The sequence below is a fragment of the Syngnathus scovelli genome, chromosome 2, assembly GCF_024217435.2.
Source record: "Syngnathus scovelli strain Florida chromosome 2, RoL_Ssco_1.2, whole genome shotgun sequence".
NCBI classification, from domain to species: Eukaryota; Metazoa; Chordata; class Actinopteri; order Syngnathiformes; family Syngnathidae; genus Syngnathus; species Syngnathus scovelli.
The window spans coordinates 1,791,450-1,810,781 of NC_090848.1; the positions used below are offsets into that span (position 1 = coordinate 1,791,450).

The 19,332-nt window shown below is 40.7% G+C and overlaps 1 protein-coding gene across 3 annotated transcripts in view; it reads left to right on the forward strand.

Annotated features, from left to right (window-relative positions):
- The window catches only part of LOC125988097 (receptor tyrosine-protein kinase erbB-4), a 122,467-nt gene that overhangs the window by 76,097 nt on the left and 27,038 nt on the right, over positions 1 to 19,332 (forward strand). For all 3 annotated transcript variants that reach the window (XM_049752908.2, XM_049752907.2, XM_049752909.2), the window contains exons 4-16: positions 2,369 to 2,503; positions 3,842 to 3,907; positions 5,192 to 5,310; positions 5,886 to 6,027; positions 7,003 to 7,116; positions 8,773 to 8,899; positions 9,245 to 9,318; positions 10,935 to 11,025; positions 11,096 to 11,301; positions 12,201 to 12,333; positions 16,150 to 16,243; positions 17,701 to 17,855; positions 18,362 to 18,406. In XM_049752908.2, coding sequence (XP_049608865.1) covers positions 2,369 to 2,503; positions 3,842 to 3,907; positions 5,192 to 5,310; positions 5,886 to 6,027; positions 7,003 to 7,116; positions 8,773 to 8,899; positions 9,245 to 9,318; positions 10,935 to 11,025; positions 11,096 to 11,301; positions 12,201 to 12,333; positions 16,150 to 16,243; positions 17,701 to 17,855; positions 18,362 to 18,406 — 1,501 coding nt within the window. The remainder of the gene's footprint in view (positions 1 to 2,368; positions 2,504 to 3,841; positions 3,908 to 5,191; positions 5,311 to 5,885; positions 6,028 to 7,002; positions 7,117 to 8,772; positions 8,900 to 9,244; positions 9,319 to 10,934; positions 11,026 to 11,095; positions 11,302 to 12,200; positions 12,334 to 16,149; positions 16,244 to 17,700; positions 17,856 to 18,361; positions 18,407 to 19,332) is intronic.

The window sequence follows — 19,332 nt, forward strand, 5'->3', positions numbered from 1 at the left end:
TTCCCGCGCTCCTCATATCAGTTTCTGTGCTCACCCCTCCCCTTTCTGCCCCTCCCCTATTTCTCCTACACTTTTACAACCGCCTTGTGAATCACACGAGTGTGGATGACCACCAGGGCGGGGGTGGGGGGGGGGGGGGGGTGATATGGCGGCAAGCGGGTGTCTGGGTGTTGATCACCAGCCTGATCGCAAGATCGAAGCTCAGCAGGCGGGCATCGGAAGTCGTGGGAGGGTGAGCCACTGTGGCGCGAGACCTCATTAGATGTGTAGTGGCCGGGGAAAAATCAAATTTCACAGAATTAGTCTAAAAATATGGCGCCTTACCTGCTAATAATCTGTTTACCTTAGTCAGGCTTACATTTTATGACGGATGTACCCGCCATTACTGCATGTCTCCTCCCCCCTCCCCAACCAGAAATGTAAAACACCCCCGATAAATTGTCTATTTTGACAAGAACACGATTACACGAGGCCGCGGCTGCGGGCCGTTCGGCGGGCAGACGGAGCGACATGTCACCTCTAAGAGGGCTTTGAATAGATGTCCGTGCCTTCACCGAGTCCCCGCTTCTTTAATCATCATGTCGGATGTTGATGATTAGCTTCCTGTGTGTGCGTGTGTGAGTCATGCACCCAACTCTCTTGGTGGTAATAATCAGCCCGGGGAGATAATCATACCCGTCAGCTAATCCAGCTCTAATCTTAAAAACATTGTTACGTTTTATATGAACTACGTTAAGTGTGTGTGTGTGTGTGCAGGTATAGAATCTGGCAGTATTTCATATCCTAGCTGAAGAGGATGAGAGGTGATTGCATCTAAATCCCTAAACTAGGTTAAATAACAGTCTGGGAAGGACACTGGTGTTATATCCTTCTCGTAGGGGTCACAGCTCGTGACGGAACGAGGGGGGAGGGGCGGGGGGGATTACTAAAGCATCATCTCATCACTCTCCAAAATCTGTAATAGCAAGAAGAAAGAGGGATTAGGATTCATTACGGCGCACCATGTGTAGGCATCTATTAAGGAAGAATCACTTTTGCTATCAAGCAGACGGCGCGTGATGAGGCGACTTTGGTCTCAGTGCAATCGAGCTTCATCGTACTCGGTGAGGTGAAGCGGGTCAAGAGCCAAGTGAGCACTTATTGAATGTTAACACTTTGGGGCTAGTTTTTGCCCTTTTTGAAAGACAACTTTTTATGTGTCAAATCAAATAGAATTGAAATCCTTTTTTTTTTTTTTAAAATCCTGTTAATGAGGCCGCAGTCAACAGTCAATCGTACTGTTAATTTATTTCAGAATTAAATTAAGCTCAACTAAATATTTATGACGATTTTCTGTGCCGCTAAAAATAAAAGTATTTATTTATTTATTTATTTATTTATTTATTTATTTATTTATTTATTTATTTATTTATTTATTGAATACTGAATATTCATCACAATTCTCTGTGCCGCTAAAACAAAAACAATGTATTTATTTATTTATCCGTTTATTATATCAGACTTTAAGTAGTATGTCATTATTTTCTGTGCCGCTAAAAATAAAACTATTTATTTATTTATTTATTTATTTATTTATTTATTTATTTATTTATTCATTGAATACTGAATATTTATCACAATTCTCTGTGCCGCTAAAACAAAAACAATGTATTTATTTATTTATCCGTTTATTACATCAGATTTTATGTAGTATGTCACTATTTTCTGTGCTGCTAAAAATAAAACTATTTATTTATGTATTTATTTATTTATTTATTGAATACAGAATATTTATCACAATTATTATTTATTTATTTATTTATTTATTTATTTATTTATTTATTTATCCGTTTATTACATCAGATTTTATGTAGTCTGTCACTATTTTCTGTGCCGCTAAAAATAAAACTATTTATTTATTTATGTATTTATTTATTTATTGAATACAGAATATTTTTCACAATTTTCCGTGCCGCTAAAACAAAAACAAATTATTTATTTATCCGTTTATTATATCAGATTTTATGTAGTAAGTGTTTTTTTTTTTTTTTTAAAGGTTGAGCGCTCGCCCTGTCTAACTTTACAAACACCAGCCCCGAAATTCTTGCAAGACGTTTCTATTTTCTTATCTCCCCGGAAAAGAAAGAAATGAATAAAAGACTACTTTCCTGTGTGTGTTTTCACAGTCAAATTTTATTTTTTGGAGGACTTATGATATTACTGTTGTATTGAATTGCTCTGTCAATAGCGTTTATCTTCACGCTCAGATGCACTTTGGTGCTCGCTACTCTGAGATTATTGTGGTTAACCTTGATCTATCGATTTCCTGCCATTGTATACCTCTCTTATATATTCATGGGGGGTGTGCTCACTTTTCTTCTCCTTGCAGAGATCCTGAACGGAGGCGTTTACGTGGACCAGAACAAATTCCTGTGCCATGCGGACACCATCCATTGGCGTGACATCATCAAGAACCCCCAAGCGGAGCTCCTGGTGGTTCCATCCAACAATAGCAATCTGGGATGTGAGTGTGGTACAAACATGGATGACAATGACACTTTTTGGAGGTGATCCACATTCCGAGCGAGTCACTGTCGGCCAACAAATGTTTAGTCATCGTGTTAGCCTAGCGGTTAATGGTTGGGGCAAAATCACATGGTGTTAAATCAGCGTGTGAACGTTTGTCGGTGGCGAGGCCGGCGGAGACGCTGCCTGGCTTTGCTCTTTTTAAGTCTCAGCTAATCTGACAGCTGCTCGTGAAGGTTCTGATGGTGATGCCGACTTGTGTCTCTGGGCTCCCCGGTCCGCTGGGTTGCTGTTCTTTATACACAGTGGGCATTTCTGTCTGGCGGACATTCAATGTCACAAGAAGTGGCTCCTCTTGGCTTTTTTTTTTTTTTTTTTGGAACAAGTGGCTCGGCTCATTTCAAGGGAGGAAGTTGATAGCGGTAGATCAAACCCATCGGGGTGAGCGGGAAGGACAAACATTGAGCGTGCCATAAGGGTTAGCGGGTTGACTTGAACTTGAGTTCATTTGACAAAAATAAGCCTGATGACCTTTTGTTTTGAGGATACCGTATTTTCCGGACTATAAGGCGCACCGGACGATAAGGCGCAGCTTCGATGAATGGCCCATTTTAAAACTTTGTCCTTATATAAGGCGCACTGGACTATAAGACGCACCATTAATGCATCATGTTAGATTTTTTTATCCAAATCAAATCATTCTCCATTTTATCGTTTCTATTTCAACTTCAGACGCAACAAAATAATGATCCATAGTCGTTTTGATTCATGATTCATAGTCTTCAGCGGGCCACTTATGATTGATTTTATGACACAATATTTCGGGACAGTTTAAATTTAGGAATTTGGTCCATATACAAGGCGCACTGGACTATAAGGCTTTTGAGAAAATTTTAGGTTTTTAGGTGCGCCTTATAGTCCGGAAAATACGGTACTCTTGTTGAGTCTTGAAATTTGTTCTGCCGACATAGCGCCGGTTTAGGGAGACATTTAAAAACATTGGTTGATGAGATAGTCACTAATGAAGGAGGAGGATGAAAAGCAACAAAGACTAGAGGGGGTGTGCCCGAAAATGACAATGGAACGTGGGAGTCGAGGTTGCCAAATGGGGGACCCTTGGCAGGCAGTGTTTAGAATGTACGTTGGCAGCCGCGCAATGGGAGTGGGCCTTGTGACAGTTAGCTCGCAATGTTCTCCTTAGTCTGTTATTAACGCCAGTCAATTAAGCTTTGGTGACAGCAGATGCCAAGTCCAACTTGCCAGCAGGAACGCTCGGAAGAGATGGTCATCACGTAAATACTTGATCGTGGGGTGAGTTATTTTTGTTGTCATGCAGGCAGACGCTGTCATCGCTCTTGTAACGGACGATGTTGGGGTCACCAGGAAGAGCAGTGCCAAACTTGTAAGTACAAATATATTTTTAGACAGTATAAACTTTTATGATTAAAAGAAAATGAGATGGCTAGAGGCAGACAAACTAAATCCTTCAAGTGAATGAGGACCCATTTTAGATATGACCACTTGAATGTAAAAGTTGCAATCATCTATTTTGATATTTTGCTTTTGCCACAGCGCCCGCCTTAAATTTCCCCTGTCGACATATTAGTTGCACGCTGATCAATAATAGATGAGTGTGCACATTGAAGGGTGGAATAGAGGGGACAAAAATTGCCAGAATATGAAAATGTTTAACAGATGCCAATCATGCCAGCGTCGATTGGGGTTATAAGGAAAGTAGGCGAGGCGGTGGCCCCAACTTTTAGCTCTGCGCTTTCAGACCGGACCACCAAATAGGGTGATGACCTGAATATTATTATTATTATTATTATTACTCTTATTATTATTTATTTATTTATTTATTTATTTATTTATTTATTTATTTATTTATTTATTTATTTATTTATTTATTCATGTATTTATTTATTTATTTTAAATATTTTATTATTATTATTATTATTATTGTTATTGTTATTGTTATTATTATTGTCGAGAAGCTGGTATTCTGAGCATTTCGATTTTTTTTTTAAATAAAATACCGCATCCAAATAATTCTCAAATAACGAATTGATTAATAATTGATTATTTTACGATTAATCGATTCATCTCCAGGTTGCTGTATTTTTATGCTCTATCTTCACATACTATAATGTGTTTGAAACACATCTATGAGTATTTTAAATCAATAAATACCAAGCAGTCCAGTTTAAAATGCAAAGCATATTTTAAAGCGGTTGAAATTAGCTATTAATTCGATCATTGTGAGAACAAGTCCTAGCCACAGGAGTCGGGCGCCATGGCAACAATTAGCACATAATAGCGCCGCAATTTAGGAATGAACGGCACAGTCGGGGCATTAATCTTCTGATAAAAACACTTTTTATTTTGTTTTGTTTTACACACACCTCTGAGGTGGATCAGCAGGGTTCCCTCACATTTCCAGACAGAATCAGTGAAGCTCCATGTTGCAGCAGCATTTCCAGAAGATAAGCAGTTTATTCAAGGACACCAAAAAAAAAAAGTTGGACTCAAGACTTTTGGTCGTGGTGACCTTCTGCTTTTGAAGCCCTTAATTTGTATCTGCCTGAATTTCATATCATTGGAGCAAGAGTGTGTCGAGGGTGGTGATATTGTCTCTTTTTGTTGGGAGTGTGTACGGAAGACCTTTAAATCTTTTCTTCTTCTTCAGTGACGAAGACGGTGTGCGCAGAGCAGTGTGACGGTCGCTGCTTCGGGCCGTACGTCAGCGACTGCTGCCACCGCGAGTGCGCCGGCGGCTGTTCGGGACCCAAGGACACAGACTGCTTCGTACGTGCACGACCCCCCCCCCCCGCTCAAATCTCCCGTCCTTCCGTGTGTCCTCATCGCTGTCATTCTCCCCCGGAAATGATTTACTTTGTTTACCTGGTGATGCATTGTTTGTCATTTCACAAGGCGGTACCAGTCGGAGGCACCGGCGCTCTTCAAAGAGCAAATTGGTGATTCATTGTTCCAATTAATATCCCTCTTATCACCGAAAGTCCGTCCTGCGTGGACCGCCGTTTCTCGGAGTTGCGATATTGTTGCTGTAATTCACGGAAAAGGCTCGACCGATTCAATTACCGGCTTTTCGGACGACGACGAGTTTTACGGCAAAACATTTGGAGCATTTACATGGTGGCAGTGGATGGATGGCTCCAATTTGTCTCCCGTTTGTGGCCGTGAGCGTGATTCACACGTGGAAATGAAACGTAGCCGTAATCGTTTTTCATCCGCAACATCTTCTGTGAGAGAATTATAACCTTCTGATGGCTTCCATAACTCGCCTGCCCCGCTTGGGAAGTCTCGTTTGTATCCTCAAGTTTAGTCGCTAGTTTTTTTTCTTTTTTTTTTTTTTTTTGCAGGCCTGCACCAATTTCAACGACAGCGGCGCATGCGTGACCCAGTGCCCTCAGCCTTTCGTGTATAATCCCACGTCTTTCCAGCTGGAACACAATCCGAGAGCCAAGTATACCTACGGCGCCTTTTGTGTCAAGAAATGCCCGCGTAAGTTCACTTTTAAAGTCCTTATGTGTGAATTTGAGTCGTGGAATGCTAGCTGAGTTCGCAAATTAACAGTCTGGGCGGAGGAAAAGTTTCATTCAGAGTCAGAACTTTTCTGGAGTAAGATAAAGAAATCTGACATGATCAAACATTAGCAACTAGCAACAATCTGATGAGATCATCATTAGGTAAAATAAAAATTTCGGGCTGGCAAATCTCTTTATCTTTTGTCAATCCCAAACTAAGCTTTGTCATTTCTGTCACTTATATTAGCGACCTTGTCCTTTTGCTCTCTGCCCAGAGCTTGTGACAAAAGATGAGCTTAAGCTCATCTGGTAAATTGAGAACATTGCCCTGAGGCTCATCTCACCCCCACCTAACCCAACGTCTGTCAGTCTCACAACTCCACTTGAGGAAAAAAAAAAAAAAAAAAAAATCCACCAAGCCATAGCTTAATATTTGGGTGAGCTGCCACACTCATTGAAGGCCTCTGGATCATCGGCATGTAATAAAAAAATGACAATATGGACGTGCTTATCCTGCTCAGGGTTAGGGTTAGGGTTAGGGTTAGAATAACAGAATAACGACACCTGGAAAAATTCTAAGCATGAACTAGACAAAAAAAATAATAATAATAATCCAGGTTACTCTCTAATAAAATGATGTAAAGACAGGATATTGCACATGCCCCTGAAAATATATGCCAAAGAAAAATCAACGCCTATGCATTCCTATTTCGATAAATGCGTTCCTCAATCACACAACACCGATTAAAACAAATCCTCAAGCATGGAATATGCGCAACGTCGCTCCGACTTCAAATGATTACCAAATGAGCGTTTTGCTTTTCTAGTCCTTGCTGACCTTATCAGCATCAGTTTTAGATCTTATTGCAAATATGATTGAAATCTCCACCATAAAGGCAACCTTCCTCGTGTAGGATAATGAATGCAAACATCTTGCGTGTGTTCACGTCAGATAACTTTGTGGTGGACCATAACTCCTGTGTCCGAGCGTGTCCTAGCAACAAGATGGAAGTGGAGGAGAACCGCATCAAAAAGTGCATTCCCTGCACAGACATCTGCCCCAAAGGTAATGGAGAGGAGGATCAGGTCAGAGTTGGATTCGACATTGATTTCCTGCATGGTCAGCCAGCAAAACAATTATTATAAATTGTTGTCTTTTTGACATGAAGCAATGTGTGTAGAACTTTTTTTTTTGGGGGGGTGTACAGTATTGCAAGCATTTAACAAAAAGCAACACACTACAAATTAAATTTAATACTTTAATTGACCTACTTTTAATGTAATCAAACATCAATGTAATTTGCAAATTAAAGTAAAATTTATTAAAAGAAAATAAATGCAGTATGAAATATTTTTTCATGTCGACCGGTTAACTCACTTTTGATTTGGTCATGAATTATAGACAAGGCTGCCAAGATTAGTGGACTAATCACTACGATGTTGACGATCAAAATCGTTGATGATTAATTTTAATATTTGGCTCTAAAACGGGTGTCATCGTAGTTTCCTTCGGACGGCCATTTTGAATTCTGAGACGAGTAAAAACTGCTCACATATTTTAAAAAGCTGAATGGTAATAAAAATTACGAGCAGTATCTCTATTTTTTTTTAAAAGTGATTTGTAATTTTAGTTTTGACACAATTTGTCAAATAAAATGACGTGGCGGGCCGCATCGGGCCCCCGGGCCTTATGTTTGACACCTATGATTTCATTTCTGACGTCACGACAGTCGTACCGAGTGACATCAAAAGCAATCAGTGCTTTTTATAACCGCACGAACGTTGACGGTCGTAAAATGAAAAGTGCCGCTGAATACAAGCGGTGATGAAATGCCACATGATTTGAAAATAATGACTTGACACATCGGGTAGTTAAAAAAAAAAACGAACAAAAGAAAAGAGGCACCTGCCATGAAAGATCTGCCAAAAATAAAAACATTTAAAGACAGCTCAGCTCTAAATGTTTCCATCCAATGCCAATATCGGAAATAAACATTTACGACTTCCAGTTCCAGTTTGATGAAAGATGGCCCGAGAGGTGTTTGCATCAATCCCGTCCGTCCGACTCGGGACAAATCTCTTTTCTTCCGCAACCTCCGCCGCTCTTCTGCATTTGTCCGCTCGTAAACAGCTTAAGCAGCTGCGCCGTTTTAATCTAATAGCTTTTGCGATATCGGATCATCCCGAGCTTGAGAGAATTACATTGAAAGCTTTACATAAAAATATGATTTAGCGTTATGAGCCTTACCTGCGCCCCAAAATATGACTTATTTCAGCTTTTTTTGACAGCAGCCCTTGCCTAAATTGTTCCTAAAGAAAAATATTCCGACATTTTCCTCCCCGGCTGCAAAATTCGGCTTCGGTAGCGCTCAAGGGTTAATCTCCCGGGTTCCGCCGTCACGCAGCAGCGAGAGGTTAATGAGGGATAGCCAAAGGAACTGTGGGAAATGATAACAAATTAACATTTCAGATCTGAAATTGGCTGGTATAAATCATTATCAAAAAGGGGTTACGCCGCTTAATGCCAGCCTTATTCATCATCGCCATTCTTCGCCTCGGTCAGACGCACGCCAAGGCAATTGTAATTAATGCAAATGTAATGCATTTATTATTGGCTGCCGTCAGAGGAATTTCAATCGGTGGCATTATGAGTTATTTGAAATGAGGCCACGCCCACCTCTCGTAAGGACGAATACATTGTGTTTTTTTTTTTTCTTGCTAGTGTGCGACGGAATCGGGACGGGCGTCCTGCAGAGCCATCAAACAGTGGATGCCAGCAATATTGATAAATTTGTCAACTGCACAAAAATCAATGGCAACCTCATCTTCCTAATCACCGGTATTGAAGGGTGAGTTACAAACCACACGTGACAGACACAAAGTATGATTTATAAAAACTTCATACGGATCGTATTGATTTGGAGGACTGTGAGAACATTTGGACTGGAGCAGGATGGAATGAGCTAGCAAACAGGAGCGTATTTCTTTTGTGGGAATGCAATTGTGTTCGGTGAGGAATATTCCCAGCGCTATCTATCAGCGCTGTCACGGTGACCTGAAGCTCTTCAAGTGGACCAATAGCTACTCATGCAAGTCACACCCAATGTTACATCGCAGGAGAACATGCCGTCGCAAATGAGATGACCTTGCACGAGATGTTGCGGATTAGCATTGGATTCTCCGTGTGTCTTTAGGGACAAGTATCACGGTATTGGAGCGCTGGATCCTGAACGCCTCAACATCTTCCGCACTGTCAAAGAGATCACAGGTGATTTAAGTGACTTTGGAAATAATGGCCCGTCTGTGTGTGTGTGTGTGTGTGTGTGTGTGTGTGTGTGTGTGTGTCTGTCTGTCTGTGTGTGTCTGTGCGTGCGTGCGTGCGTGCGTGTGTGTGTGTGTGCATGTACGTGTATGTCTGTCTGTGCATGCATGTGTGTGTCTGTGTGTGTGTCTGTACATGTGTCTGTGTGTCTATATGTGTGTGTGTGCATGTGTGTGTCTGTCTGTGTGTGCGTGTGTGTGTGTGTGCGCGCAAGTGTGCATGTGTGTGTGTGTCTGTGTGTGTCTGTGTGTGTCTGTCTGTCTATGTGTGTCTATGTGTCTGTGTGTCTGTGTGTGTGTCTGTCTGTGTGTGTGTGTCTGTCTGTGTGCGTCGGTGCGTGCGTGCGTGTGTGTGTGCGCAAGTGTGTGTGCATGTATGTGTATGTCTGTCTGTGCATGTATGTGTGTGTCTGTGTGTGTGTCTGTGTGTCTATGTGTGTCTATATGTGTGTGTGTGTGTGTCTGTCTGTGTGTGTGCCTGTGCGCGTGCGTGCGTGCGTGCGTGTGTGTGTGTGTGTCTGTGTGTGCGTGCGTGCGTGCGTGCGTGCGTGTGTGTGCGCGCAAGTGTGCATGTGTGTGTCTGTATGTGTGCGTGCGTGCGTGTGTGTCTGTGCGCGCGCAAGTGTGGATATGTGTGTGTGTGTCTGTGTGTGTCTGTCTGTCTATGTGTGTCTATAGCTGTCTGTGTGTCTGTGTGTGTGTCTGTACATGTGTCTGTGTGTCTTTGTGTGTGTCTCTGTGTGTCTATGTGTGTGTCTATGCGTGCGTCTATGCGTGTGTCTATGTGTGTGTGTGTGTGTGTCTTTGTGTGTGTCTCTGTGTGTCTGTGTGTCTGTGCGTGTGTCTATGTGTCCACGTGTGTGCGAGTGCGTGAGTGTGTGTCTCTGTGTGTGTCTGTCCGTCTATCCTTGTGTGTGTCTGTGTGTGTGTGTGTGAGTGTCTTTGTGTGTGTCTCTGTGTGTCTGTGCGTGTGTCTGTGTGTCTGTGCGTGTGTCTATGTGTCCACGTGTGTGCGAGTGGGTGAGTGTGTGTCTCTATGTGTGTCTGTCCGTCTATCCTTGTGTGTGTCTGTGTGTTTGTGCATGGGTGTGTGTGTGTGTGTATCCATTAGCAAGCAGAGGCCCTAAAGGGATGAGCGATGGCTGGTATACAAAGCCTTTGTCATATTAAAGTGTGTCTTGCAGTTGAGCCAAACAGCTAATGGAGCCAAACTGCATTTTCATAATGAAAAGGCGAGCAAGAAGAAAGAGCAATAGCCTCGCTCGTCCTCCTCCTCCTCGGCGCCTACCTCCCTTTAATGTCATTTCCACACATGCTGATGCCTTATTATCTGTCATTAAAAGCCAATGCTATTCGACAAATCGCGCCGTATATTCCACGGAGTCTTTTAATTAGCGCCGATTGTCCGTTTCCTTCATGAATGAGATCTCGCTTGAACTTCAAATGCCGACCGAAGCTGGTTTTGATGTCAAAAAAGAAAGAATCATTTCTTTTTTCATCAAGAGTGACCTTTGTGGAATTTCCGAGGAGGTTAAAGAGGAGTTTTGTTCATCATGTCTTCAGGTTTCCTCAACATTCAATCGTGGCCGGAGAACATGACGGATCTGAGTGTTTTTTCCAATCTGGTGACCATCGGCGGGAGATCCCTTTACAGGTAGAAAAGTATTTTTATCCATTTTTTATTTTCATTTCCTGTGATGTCACACGGCGGCCATTTCTTCCAGCGGAACCGGCATCTCCCTGCTGATTTTGAAACAACGTTGGATCTCCTCACTGCAATTCCAGTCGCTGGATGAGATCAGCGCCGGCATCGTGTACATTTCCAACAACAGCCGTCTGTGCTTCTACGATACGGTCAACTGGACTTCGCTTTTCCGGACGCCGACCCAGAAAGCGGTCATCCACAATAACCGTGACCCCAAACAATGCAGTGAGTGGCGGCAGCTTTTTTTCGTGTGGTCATTTCGCTTTGGGATGGGTTCGATATCGATTAGGTGACAGTCGTGTAAATAACGTGACATTATCTATCGCAGTTTGAAAGTTTCTCATCGATGACTGGAGTTTATTGAGCAGCGTAATCAAGAGTAATGATGAAGAACAAGATGCGCGATGACATGATGAATAAATACGCAAAGTGAAATGAATGGTATTCATTTCTCTGGTGTGATGAATTTTTAAATGGCACCGTTCCATTATAAAATTTTATGGAACATGGGTGTCAAACTCAAGGCCCGGGGGCCGAATTACGGCCCGTCACGTTATTTTATTTGGCCCGCAAAGACGAATTGCGCATCGGCTAAAATTACAAATTGTCTTCCATTTTAAAAATGTAGCTAGCAATTTTTATTACCATTCATCTTTTTAAAATATTGGAAAAGTTTTTACTAGTCTCAGAATTCAAAACTAGTTAATCATCAGTTTGTTGTGTAGCCGTTGATATTCGTAATGTCCGAAGTCGATGCGGCCGGCGACAAAAATGAGTCAAACGAATTTTTTTCCCGGAACGCATTGTAGTCATAGCTTCTTTCAGAGGGCCATAATAAATTATATAATTATATATATTATATTATATATATATATTATAATTATATAATTTATAAATATATAAATAATATATTATATACAGTAAAAGCTACGAAACAAACTGACAAATAACTCGTTTTCAAATCAGATAAGTAAAAACTGGTCAAATATTTAAAAAAAAAAAAAAAGATATTATTAAAAGTGAAGACAATTTGCAATTCTAGTAATGACACACAATTTGTCTTTTTGATATTCCAAATTTCAGCAAACAAAGTTAAAATTGTATTTTGTATATTTTCTTGACAGCCCAACAGCGCATGGTGTGCGACGGGATGTGCTCCGACGAAGGCTGCTGGGGCCCGGGGCCGGACCAGTGTCTCTCCTGCCGCTACTTCCGACGAGGCCGTACCTGCGTCCAGTCCTGCAATCTTTTTTTTGGGTGCGTAGTCGCCGCAAAAATTCATGATGTTCACAAGCGAGCTGCTAAAGCCGCAACAACGGATCTTTACGGTTCCCAAAGACACATTAATTCCCTGGCAAACAGGCACACGCAACAAGCCGAGGAAATAAAATCAATTTAAGCAGCTTTTGATGTATGAGAATGAACTCAAAGTGTCCTCAAGGGCTCGGAAGGAGAGTCTAATTGCCATTTGCTGTGAATGTAATGAGATGAACCAATAAGAAATTCCGAGTAGGTTATGTGCACAGTGGACTTGACCATTGTGGCAAATTAACTCCAATCTATTGCGGGATTCAAATATTTCATTCAAATGTTCCTAAATGAAGTTGAAAATGACTGACAACGGCCACATTTGATGGTTTATTGCGCTATGAATAATTCCACTCAGGTCACCACCGCTCGAGGTACATCAAACGGATGAGTGGCGATTCACCTGAGACTAAGAACTTTGTAGTCGTGCCTTCCGGATTCTTCCTTATGAATGAAGCGGGAGGTGTTGTGAATGGCGACAGTTGAAAGAAGCTGTCAGAATCTGGGCTGTAATGAGATAACTTTTGTCAAAGCGGGGAGAGTCGTCACGTTTGCACAAAATGTCCGCCGCAAACCTTCGGTCATGTCGACTTGATGACGGTCTTTTGCGATTTGTGGGAGGGAAGCTTTGAAGTTGTCGGTGAAAACAGGGAGAGAGTGATGGACGTGGCAGGGAATCACAGCTTCTCAGAAAGCGAGACTCAACGGCTGGGTTAAAAATTAGACCGACCCAGGAAGATCTGGGTCAATTTGACCCAACGTTGGGTTGGATTGAAAAAAAAAAAAAAGTCTCGTTGTTTTGCTTGAAAAATGTTTTTTTTGAGGAAAAAAAAAAAGCTCTAGCTAACACTTCACCCTATAAGAATATTTATTTTATTATTATTATCATTATTATTATTATTATTATTATTATTATTATTATTATTATCCATCCATTTTTTTCAATTTTTTTTTTTTAAAAAGCTCTAGCTCACACTTCACCCTATGAGAATCTTTATTATTATTATTATTATTATTATTATTATTATTATTATTATCCATCCATTTTTTTTCAAAAAATGTTTTGTTTTTTTAAAAAAAAGCTCTAGCTCACACTTCACCCGATGAGAATCTTTATTATTATTATTATCATTATTATTATTATTATTATCCATCCATTTTCTTGCTTCATCTTTGGTTGCAGAAGTAGTAACCAACTTTTGCAGGGCAGTTTAAATCTGTTTACTTTTTTTTCACTTCAGCACTGCATATAACTCAACTAGCAGGTCAATCACAACCGTGTTTTCTAATTGTATTAATTATTAATTTATTATTAATATTTATTTACTATCAAATATATTTCTAGTGTTTAGGTTTCGACCCTCGACCTCTCTGCTAGCTCTCATTGCGCCTTTCCATTGTTAATGAGAAAAAGATACTTATTCCCATTACTTTCTACCTCTGTTGAATAAAACAAAGGAAGAACAAAAGAGAGAGAAGGCACGCAAGGAGGGAAATGTCTGATGGTGTCCATTGAGGGTTGCTGGGTGGATTAGAGAGCCGTTGAATGTGTTTAATTAAAAAAGTTGCTCGGGTGGGTTGGCCGAGGGGTGGGGGGGGGGGGGGGGGGCTAGCCACAGTCTAATGCAGGGCTAATCCCTCATCAGGCCAACCCCCCAGTGGGGCCTCGGTGCGGCCATGAAGGGGCCAATCAGGAGGACGAGTTGGACTGAATAGAAATAAGTGGAGAGAAGATCGCCGCAGACGTTCTTCTCTGTGTCATTTCCTCCGCTAATAAAAGCGCTGGCTAAAAAAAGTGCCTGGGATGCAACTTTCAAAAAAGAGAAATATGTAAAGCTAGCAATGGGAGTTTTTTTGGGACCTTGAAAAAGATGTATTTAGTAGGGAAACAACAACAAAAAAATGGCCGCGACAAGCTGCTGCAATGGTAACAAATCACCCAAATTATCTCATAAAAGATACTCTGACTATAGCCAAAGGGAAAACAAGGATTTCATTTCCACTTTTATGGCTCTTTAATAGGATCCAGTTGAAGTTGTGAATGTCGAGTTCCTTACTCTGAGATCCATCGAGTCACCAAATCACATAAAAGTATGTTGTCGAGCTTCTCCCGAAATGACTTGTTTGGTGCTGCGTGAGTCTCCTCACAAGGCCTCCATTGGCTCATCGATTGCTCTGATGGGAAAAGTGTTTTTGATCTCGTTACTTACCTCACCTCGCCATTGAACCGAAAAAATATTATTAAAATGTATGTAATTTATTTAATTTTATTTTATTTTTTATTATTATTTATTTTTGATCAGTAGCGCTCGTTACTTACCTCGCCTCGCCATTGAACCAAAAAAATTATTAAAATGTATGTAATGTTTTTATTTTATTTTTATTATTATTATTTATTATTGTATATTTTTATTATTAATTTATCATATAACATTATTAATAATATATAGATTATGATTAAGTGTTTTTGATCAGTAGCGCTCATTACCTCGCCATTGAACCGAAAAAATATTATTAAAATGTATGTAATGTATTTATTTTTATTTTATTATTATTTATTAATATTATTGTATATTTTTATTATTAATTTATCATATAAAATTATTAATAATATATAGATTATCAATAAGTGTTTTTGATCAGTAGCGCTCGTTACTTACCTCGCCTCGCCATTGAACCCAAAAAAATATTAAAATGTATGTAATGTTTTTATTTTAATTTTATTTTTTATTATTATTTATTATTGTATATTTTTATTATTAATTTATCATATAAATTATTAATAATATGTAGATTATCAATAAGCATTTTTGATCAGTAGCGCTCGTTACTTACCTCGCCTCGCCATTGAACCAAAAAAATATTAAAATGTATGCAATGTTTTTATTTTGATCTTATTTTTTATTATTATTATTTATTATTGTATATTTTTATTATTTATAATAATTATAATAATTATATAATATATTATATATAATACATATATATAATATAAATAAATAATTATAATATATATTATATATTTTTTATTTTATTTTTATCATTATTATTTATTATTGTATATTTTTATAATTTATCATATAAAATTCTTAATAATAATTTGCTGCTTTGGACAAAAACGAAGGAGAGCTAGATCCTTCAGCAGCATGTCCCCGATAGTCCCGCAGCCCCTGCTGTTATAATTATAGTGTATAAAGCCAATATTTGCCTTGCGAGATGGAAAAACAAAAGCATTTGTATGAAACGCATCTCTATAAAGTGCCTGGACTCCTACGGCTTCAGAAAAGCTTGGCGGCGCGCACCATTTCCTTCGCCCTCACCCTCTCCTAATCAAACACTGGCCGCCGTCCCCCGGTGCCTTCCCCCCTGTGCGCTCACATCCTCCCACCAGCTCTCCCGCCTCCTTTGCTCCACGGCTTTGTGTTTGCCGCGATTTAAAAAGCCCTTCATTATTCATAGGCCTTTCTCTGTCTGCCTATTGACCATCTTGAGCCTTTAACTTGATCAAATAGTCAGTGGCGGATTGCTGCCCTCGACGGCGGGGCACTCTGGCGGCCGGCGCCATTAAAAGTCTGGGAAAGAGAGAGAGAGGTGGCACGGGTGAAAGAAAGTTGATCGGGATGCGTCACGCCATGTTGGTTGAAATCAAAAGGCTCCTATGTAGCACTCGTGGAAATCTTCGCTCGGTATGCTCAGATCAATATTTCAACACGCTTTCAAATCCATTATACATACGTCGCAATCTTTTCCGTTTCTCTCGATCAGGGAGCAGCGGGAATTTGCCAATGGATCCGTGTGTTTGGAGTGTGATAGCCAGTGCCAGAAGATGGACGGGAACGCCATGACGTGTCTGGGACAGGTAAGAAACTTTCACCCGCAGCAGTAATGTGAATTTTTCAGCATATTGGGACTCCACATGAGGCCCCCATTATTTGGATATGACAAGGAAGCTGTAAATATATTCATAAATGTAACACGCCGCCAAGACAAAGTCTAACTTCCAAAGTTTCAGCAAGTACTTTGTAAGCTTTTATGTTGAAGTCGTGTTGATGTCATGACGGTTAGTTTGACCGTCAGGAGTTTTCATCTTAAATTACCGTATTTTCCGGACTATAAAACGCACCTAAAAACCAAAAATGTTCTCAAAAGCCGACAGTGCGCCTTATAGTCCGGTTCGCCTTATATATGGACGTAATTCCTAAATTTAAACTGGCCCGAAGCATTGTGTCATGAAATCAATCATAAGTGGCCAGCTGAAGACTATGAATCATGAATCAAAAAGACTATTTTGTGATTATAAAGTAATTTGTTGCGTCTGAAGTTGAAATAAAAAAGATAAATGGTGAATGATTTGATTTGGATTCAAAGTCTGACATGATGCATTAATGGTGTGCTTTATATAAGGACAAAGTTTTAAAATGGGCCATTCATTGAAGGTGCGCCTTATAGTCCAGAAAATACGATAATGCCATTTATTTTTTACCATCACAGTTGGGACCAACATCAACACAATACCATCCTGAAATCATGTTTACTCTCTAAATAAGCGTGCTAAGAAACTGCTAGTTAATTCCGCCGCCACTTATATGATACGGCACGTTAGCAGCTAGCTAGCAACTAACTGCTAGCAGTTAGCGCCCAAATGGCAACGACATCTGACAGCTGTTATGTTGCTTTGCTTGAATTCTTTTTGTCTTTTTTTATGATGTGGACATGGGCTAATTTTATATAATTTACTCTCCAATTATTATTATTATTATTATTTTCATCTGTAGACACACTGGAACGCATTGTCCAAATGTTTCCGTTATGGTTACACATGCAAACAGCAAATTTGAAACTCATATTATTTGGATGAATGTGCCAAAGATGACACTGTCCATCAGGACGTTCCAACACTACGAACGAACAGCACCGCTGTTATTTTGTCCGCTCAGTCACCCAGCGATCTTATTTATTCATGAGCCGCCGCAACTGAACATTTGCGCCGTAGCCACCTGTCATCTCCACCACTGCCATCCCCCCGTGCGCTACCTTGACATGACCTGATTTTGTTGATTGCCGCCTTCAACATGGAGGTGCGCTGGAATACACTCCAGGCAATTTGCGCTCGACATGTTATAAATCACCACACCCGCCAGCCACGTTAGCCACGGCAGGAAGTGAGCGCGTTAACGGGATTTGCCAGGTTTCAATTTGATTCCGTCATATGCGACTTTTAGTGGTTATTTTCGCCATTGACAATTTAATACCCTTTTTCGCTCACCATAGTTTTTGCTCTTTTTATCGCCACCCCAATTGATGGTCCTGATCCAGGGTCCCGACCAGTGTGTGAAGTGCCTCCACTTTAAAGACGGGCCCAACTGCGTGGAGAAATGCCCTGACGGCCTGCAGGGGGCCAACAGTTTCATCTTTAAGTACGCCAAGGCCAACAACGAGTGTCATCCCTGCCACGCCAACTGCACCCAGGGGTAAGAAAGATCATCTCGCTCGGGTGCCCGACGATTGTCCTGTTTTCATGTCTCTCACACAAGGGCATGGAAAATACTCCAGACACCTGGTACAACTGTTGTTGTCATGACAACAGCTCCGTTAATTTTTCTTCCTGTGGCTCTGAGGTCATCTGGATTTACCTCAACACACCGAGTAAAAACATAGCAGAGGTCATAAGTCAACACGGTGGAACTAGTCGGCCACTAAGCATCGGAGATTAGCTTCAGGACATTTTCACCGATTTTTTTGCCTGCTTCGTTGGCTGGATTACAGATGGAAATCATTTTACATTCCCCAGCAGTGTTTGCTTGGTGTGAAACAAGCCACAACATACTTTCACCTCCTGTCATATCGTGATGAGTGGTCAGCCACGCTCGGGATTTCATTTCGTGCTCGGTGACAGCTGAGTGACGCGAGAGAAAGACAAGCAGAGGTTTACTCATAACCTGTCCGTGCTTTAATGGACGACATCTCTGCCCCGCAGGTGCGTCGGGCCCAGACTGCCAGATTGCGTCGGGATGATGGACAGGTAAGGGATCTCGGAAATCATTCTTCATATTGGTCGGGGAAACCCGATTTGCTGTCCAAATGCACAATTGGACGACACGATATCGACAAAATTATCGAGACGGACTGTGTCTCAATAATAAATCGAGGGTTGACGAGACCTCGCGAATGCCGCTTTAGATCAATGGAAAAAAAAATAATAATAATAAAAATCGGCCTCTGCTGACCTCACCGAGAATCCCGCCAAGGGTAAACAAGACAGTGTGGCACAACAACGCTACTAACTACGCATAAAAAAAAAAAGTTATTTGAACAATTAGAGCAAATGTGACTCATTAGAATTGAGCCAAAACAGCGCAGGAGTAAGAGGGTAGCCATTAAAGTACAAACGAGCGCCTCTGGGGTCTTCTCCGCTCACATAATAGAGCTGATGTTCCCGCCTTTCATCCGGCGGTGACCTGGCGTCGCCCGTAAATCCTCTCCTCCTAATTAGAGAAGTCCTTCCCATTGTCTCACCTTGTGCCAGACGACTGTCTGCTTCTCACCCTTCTGCTGTCTGCTTCCTCGTTGCGTGACCCCGCCTTTTCTGTTAGTTTGCATATATCGAATTTTCTTTCTTCTCCCATTTTTTCCATTCTCTTTCAAATGTATTTATTTATTTATTTTTAAAAAAAAAATATATATATTTTTTTTGCATGTTCCTTCTCCCATTTTTTTCCCTTCTCTCTTATTTATTTATTTATTTATTTATTTATTTATTTATTTATTTATTTATATTCATTCATTTTTTCTTCCATGTCCTTTTGGGCCGCTCTCAATTCTTTTCTGGTCTCCTTGCTCGGCTACCCTTCGTCCACTTAATCGTCCCAAACTGCCGCATTACTATTCACAACGTGGCCGTATATCTCATTATGTTGAAACGCAAAGCCTCTTTGTAAATTTCAAGCC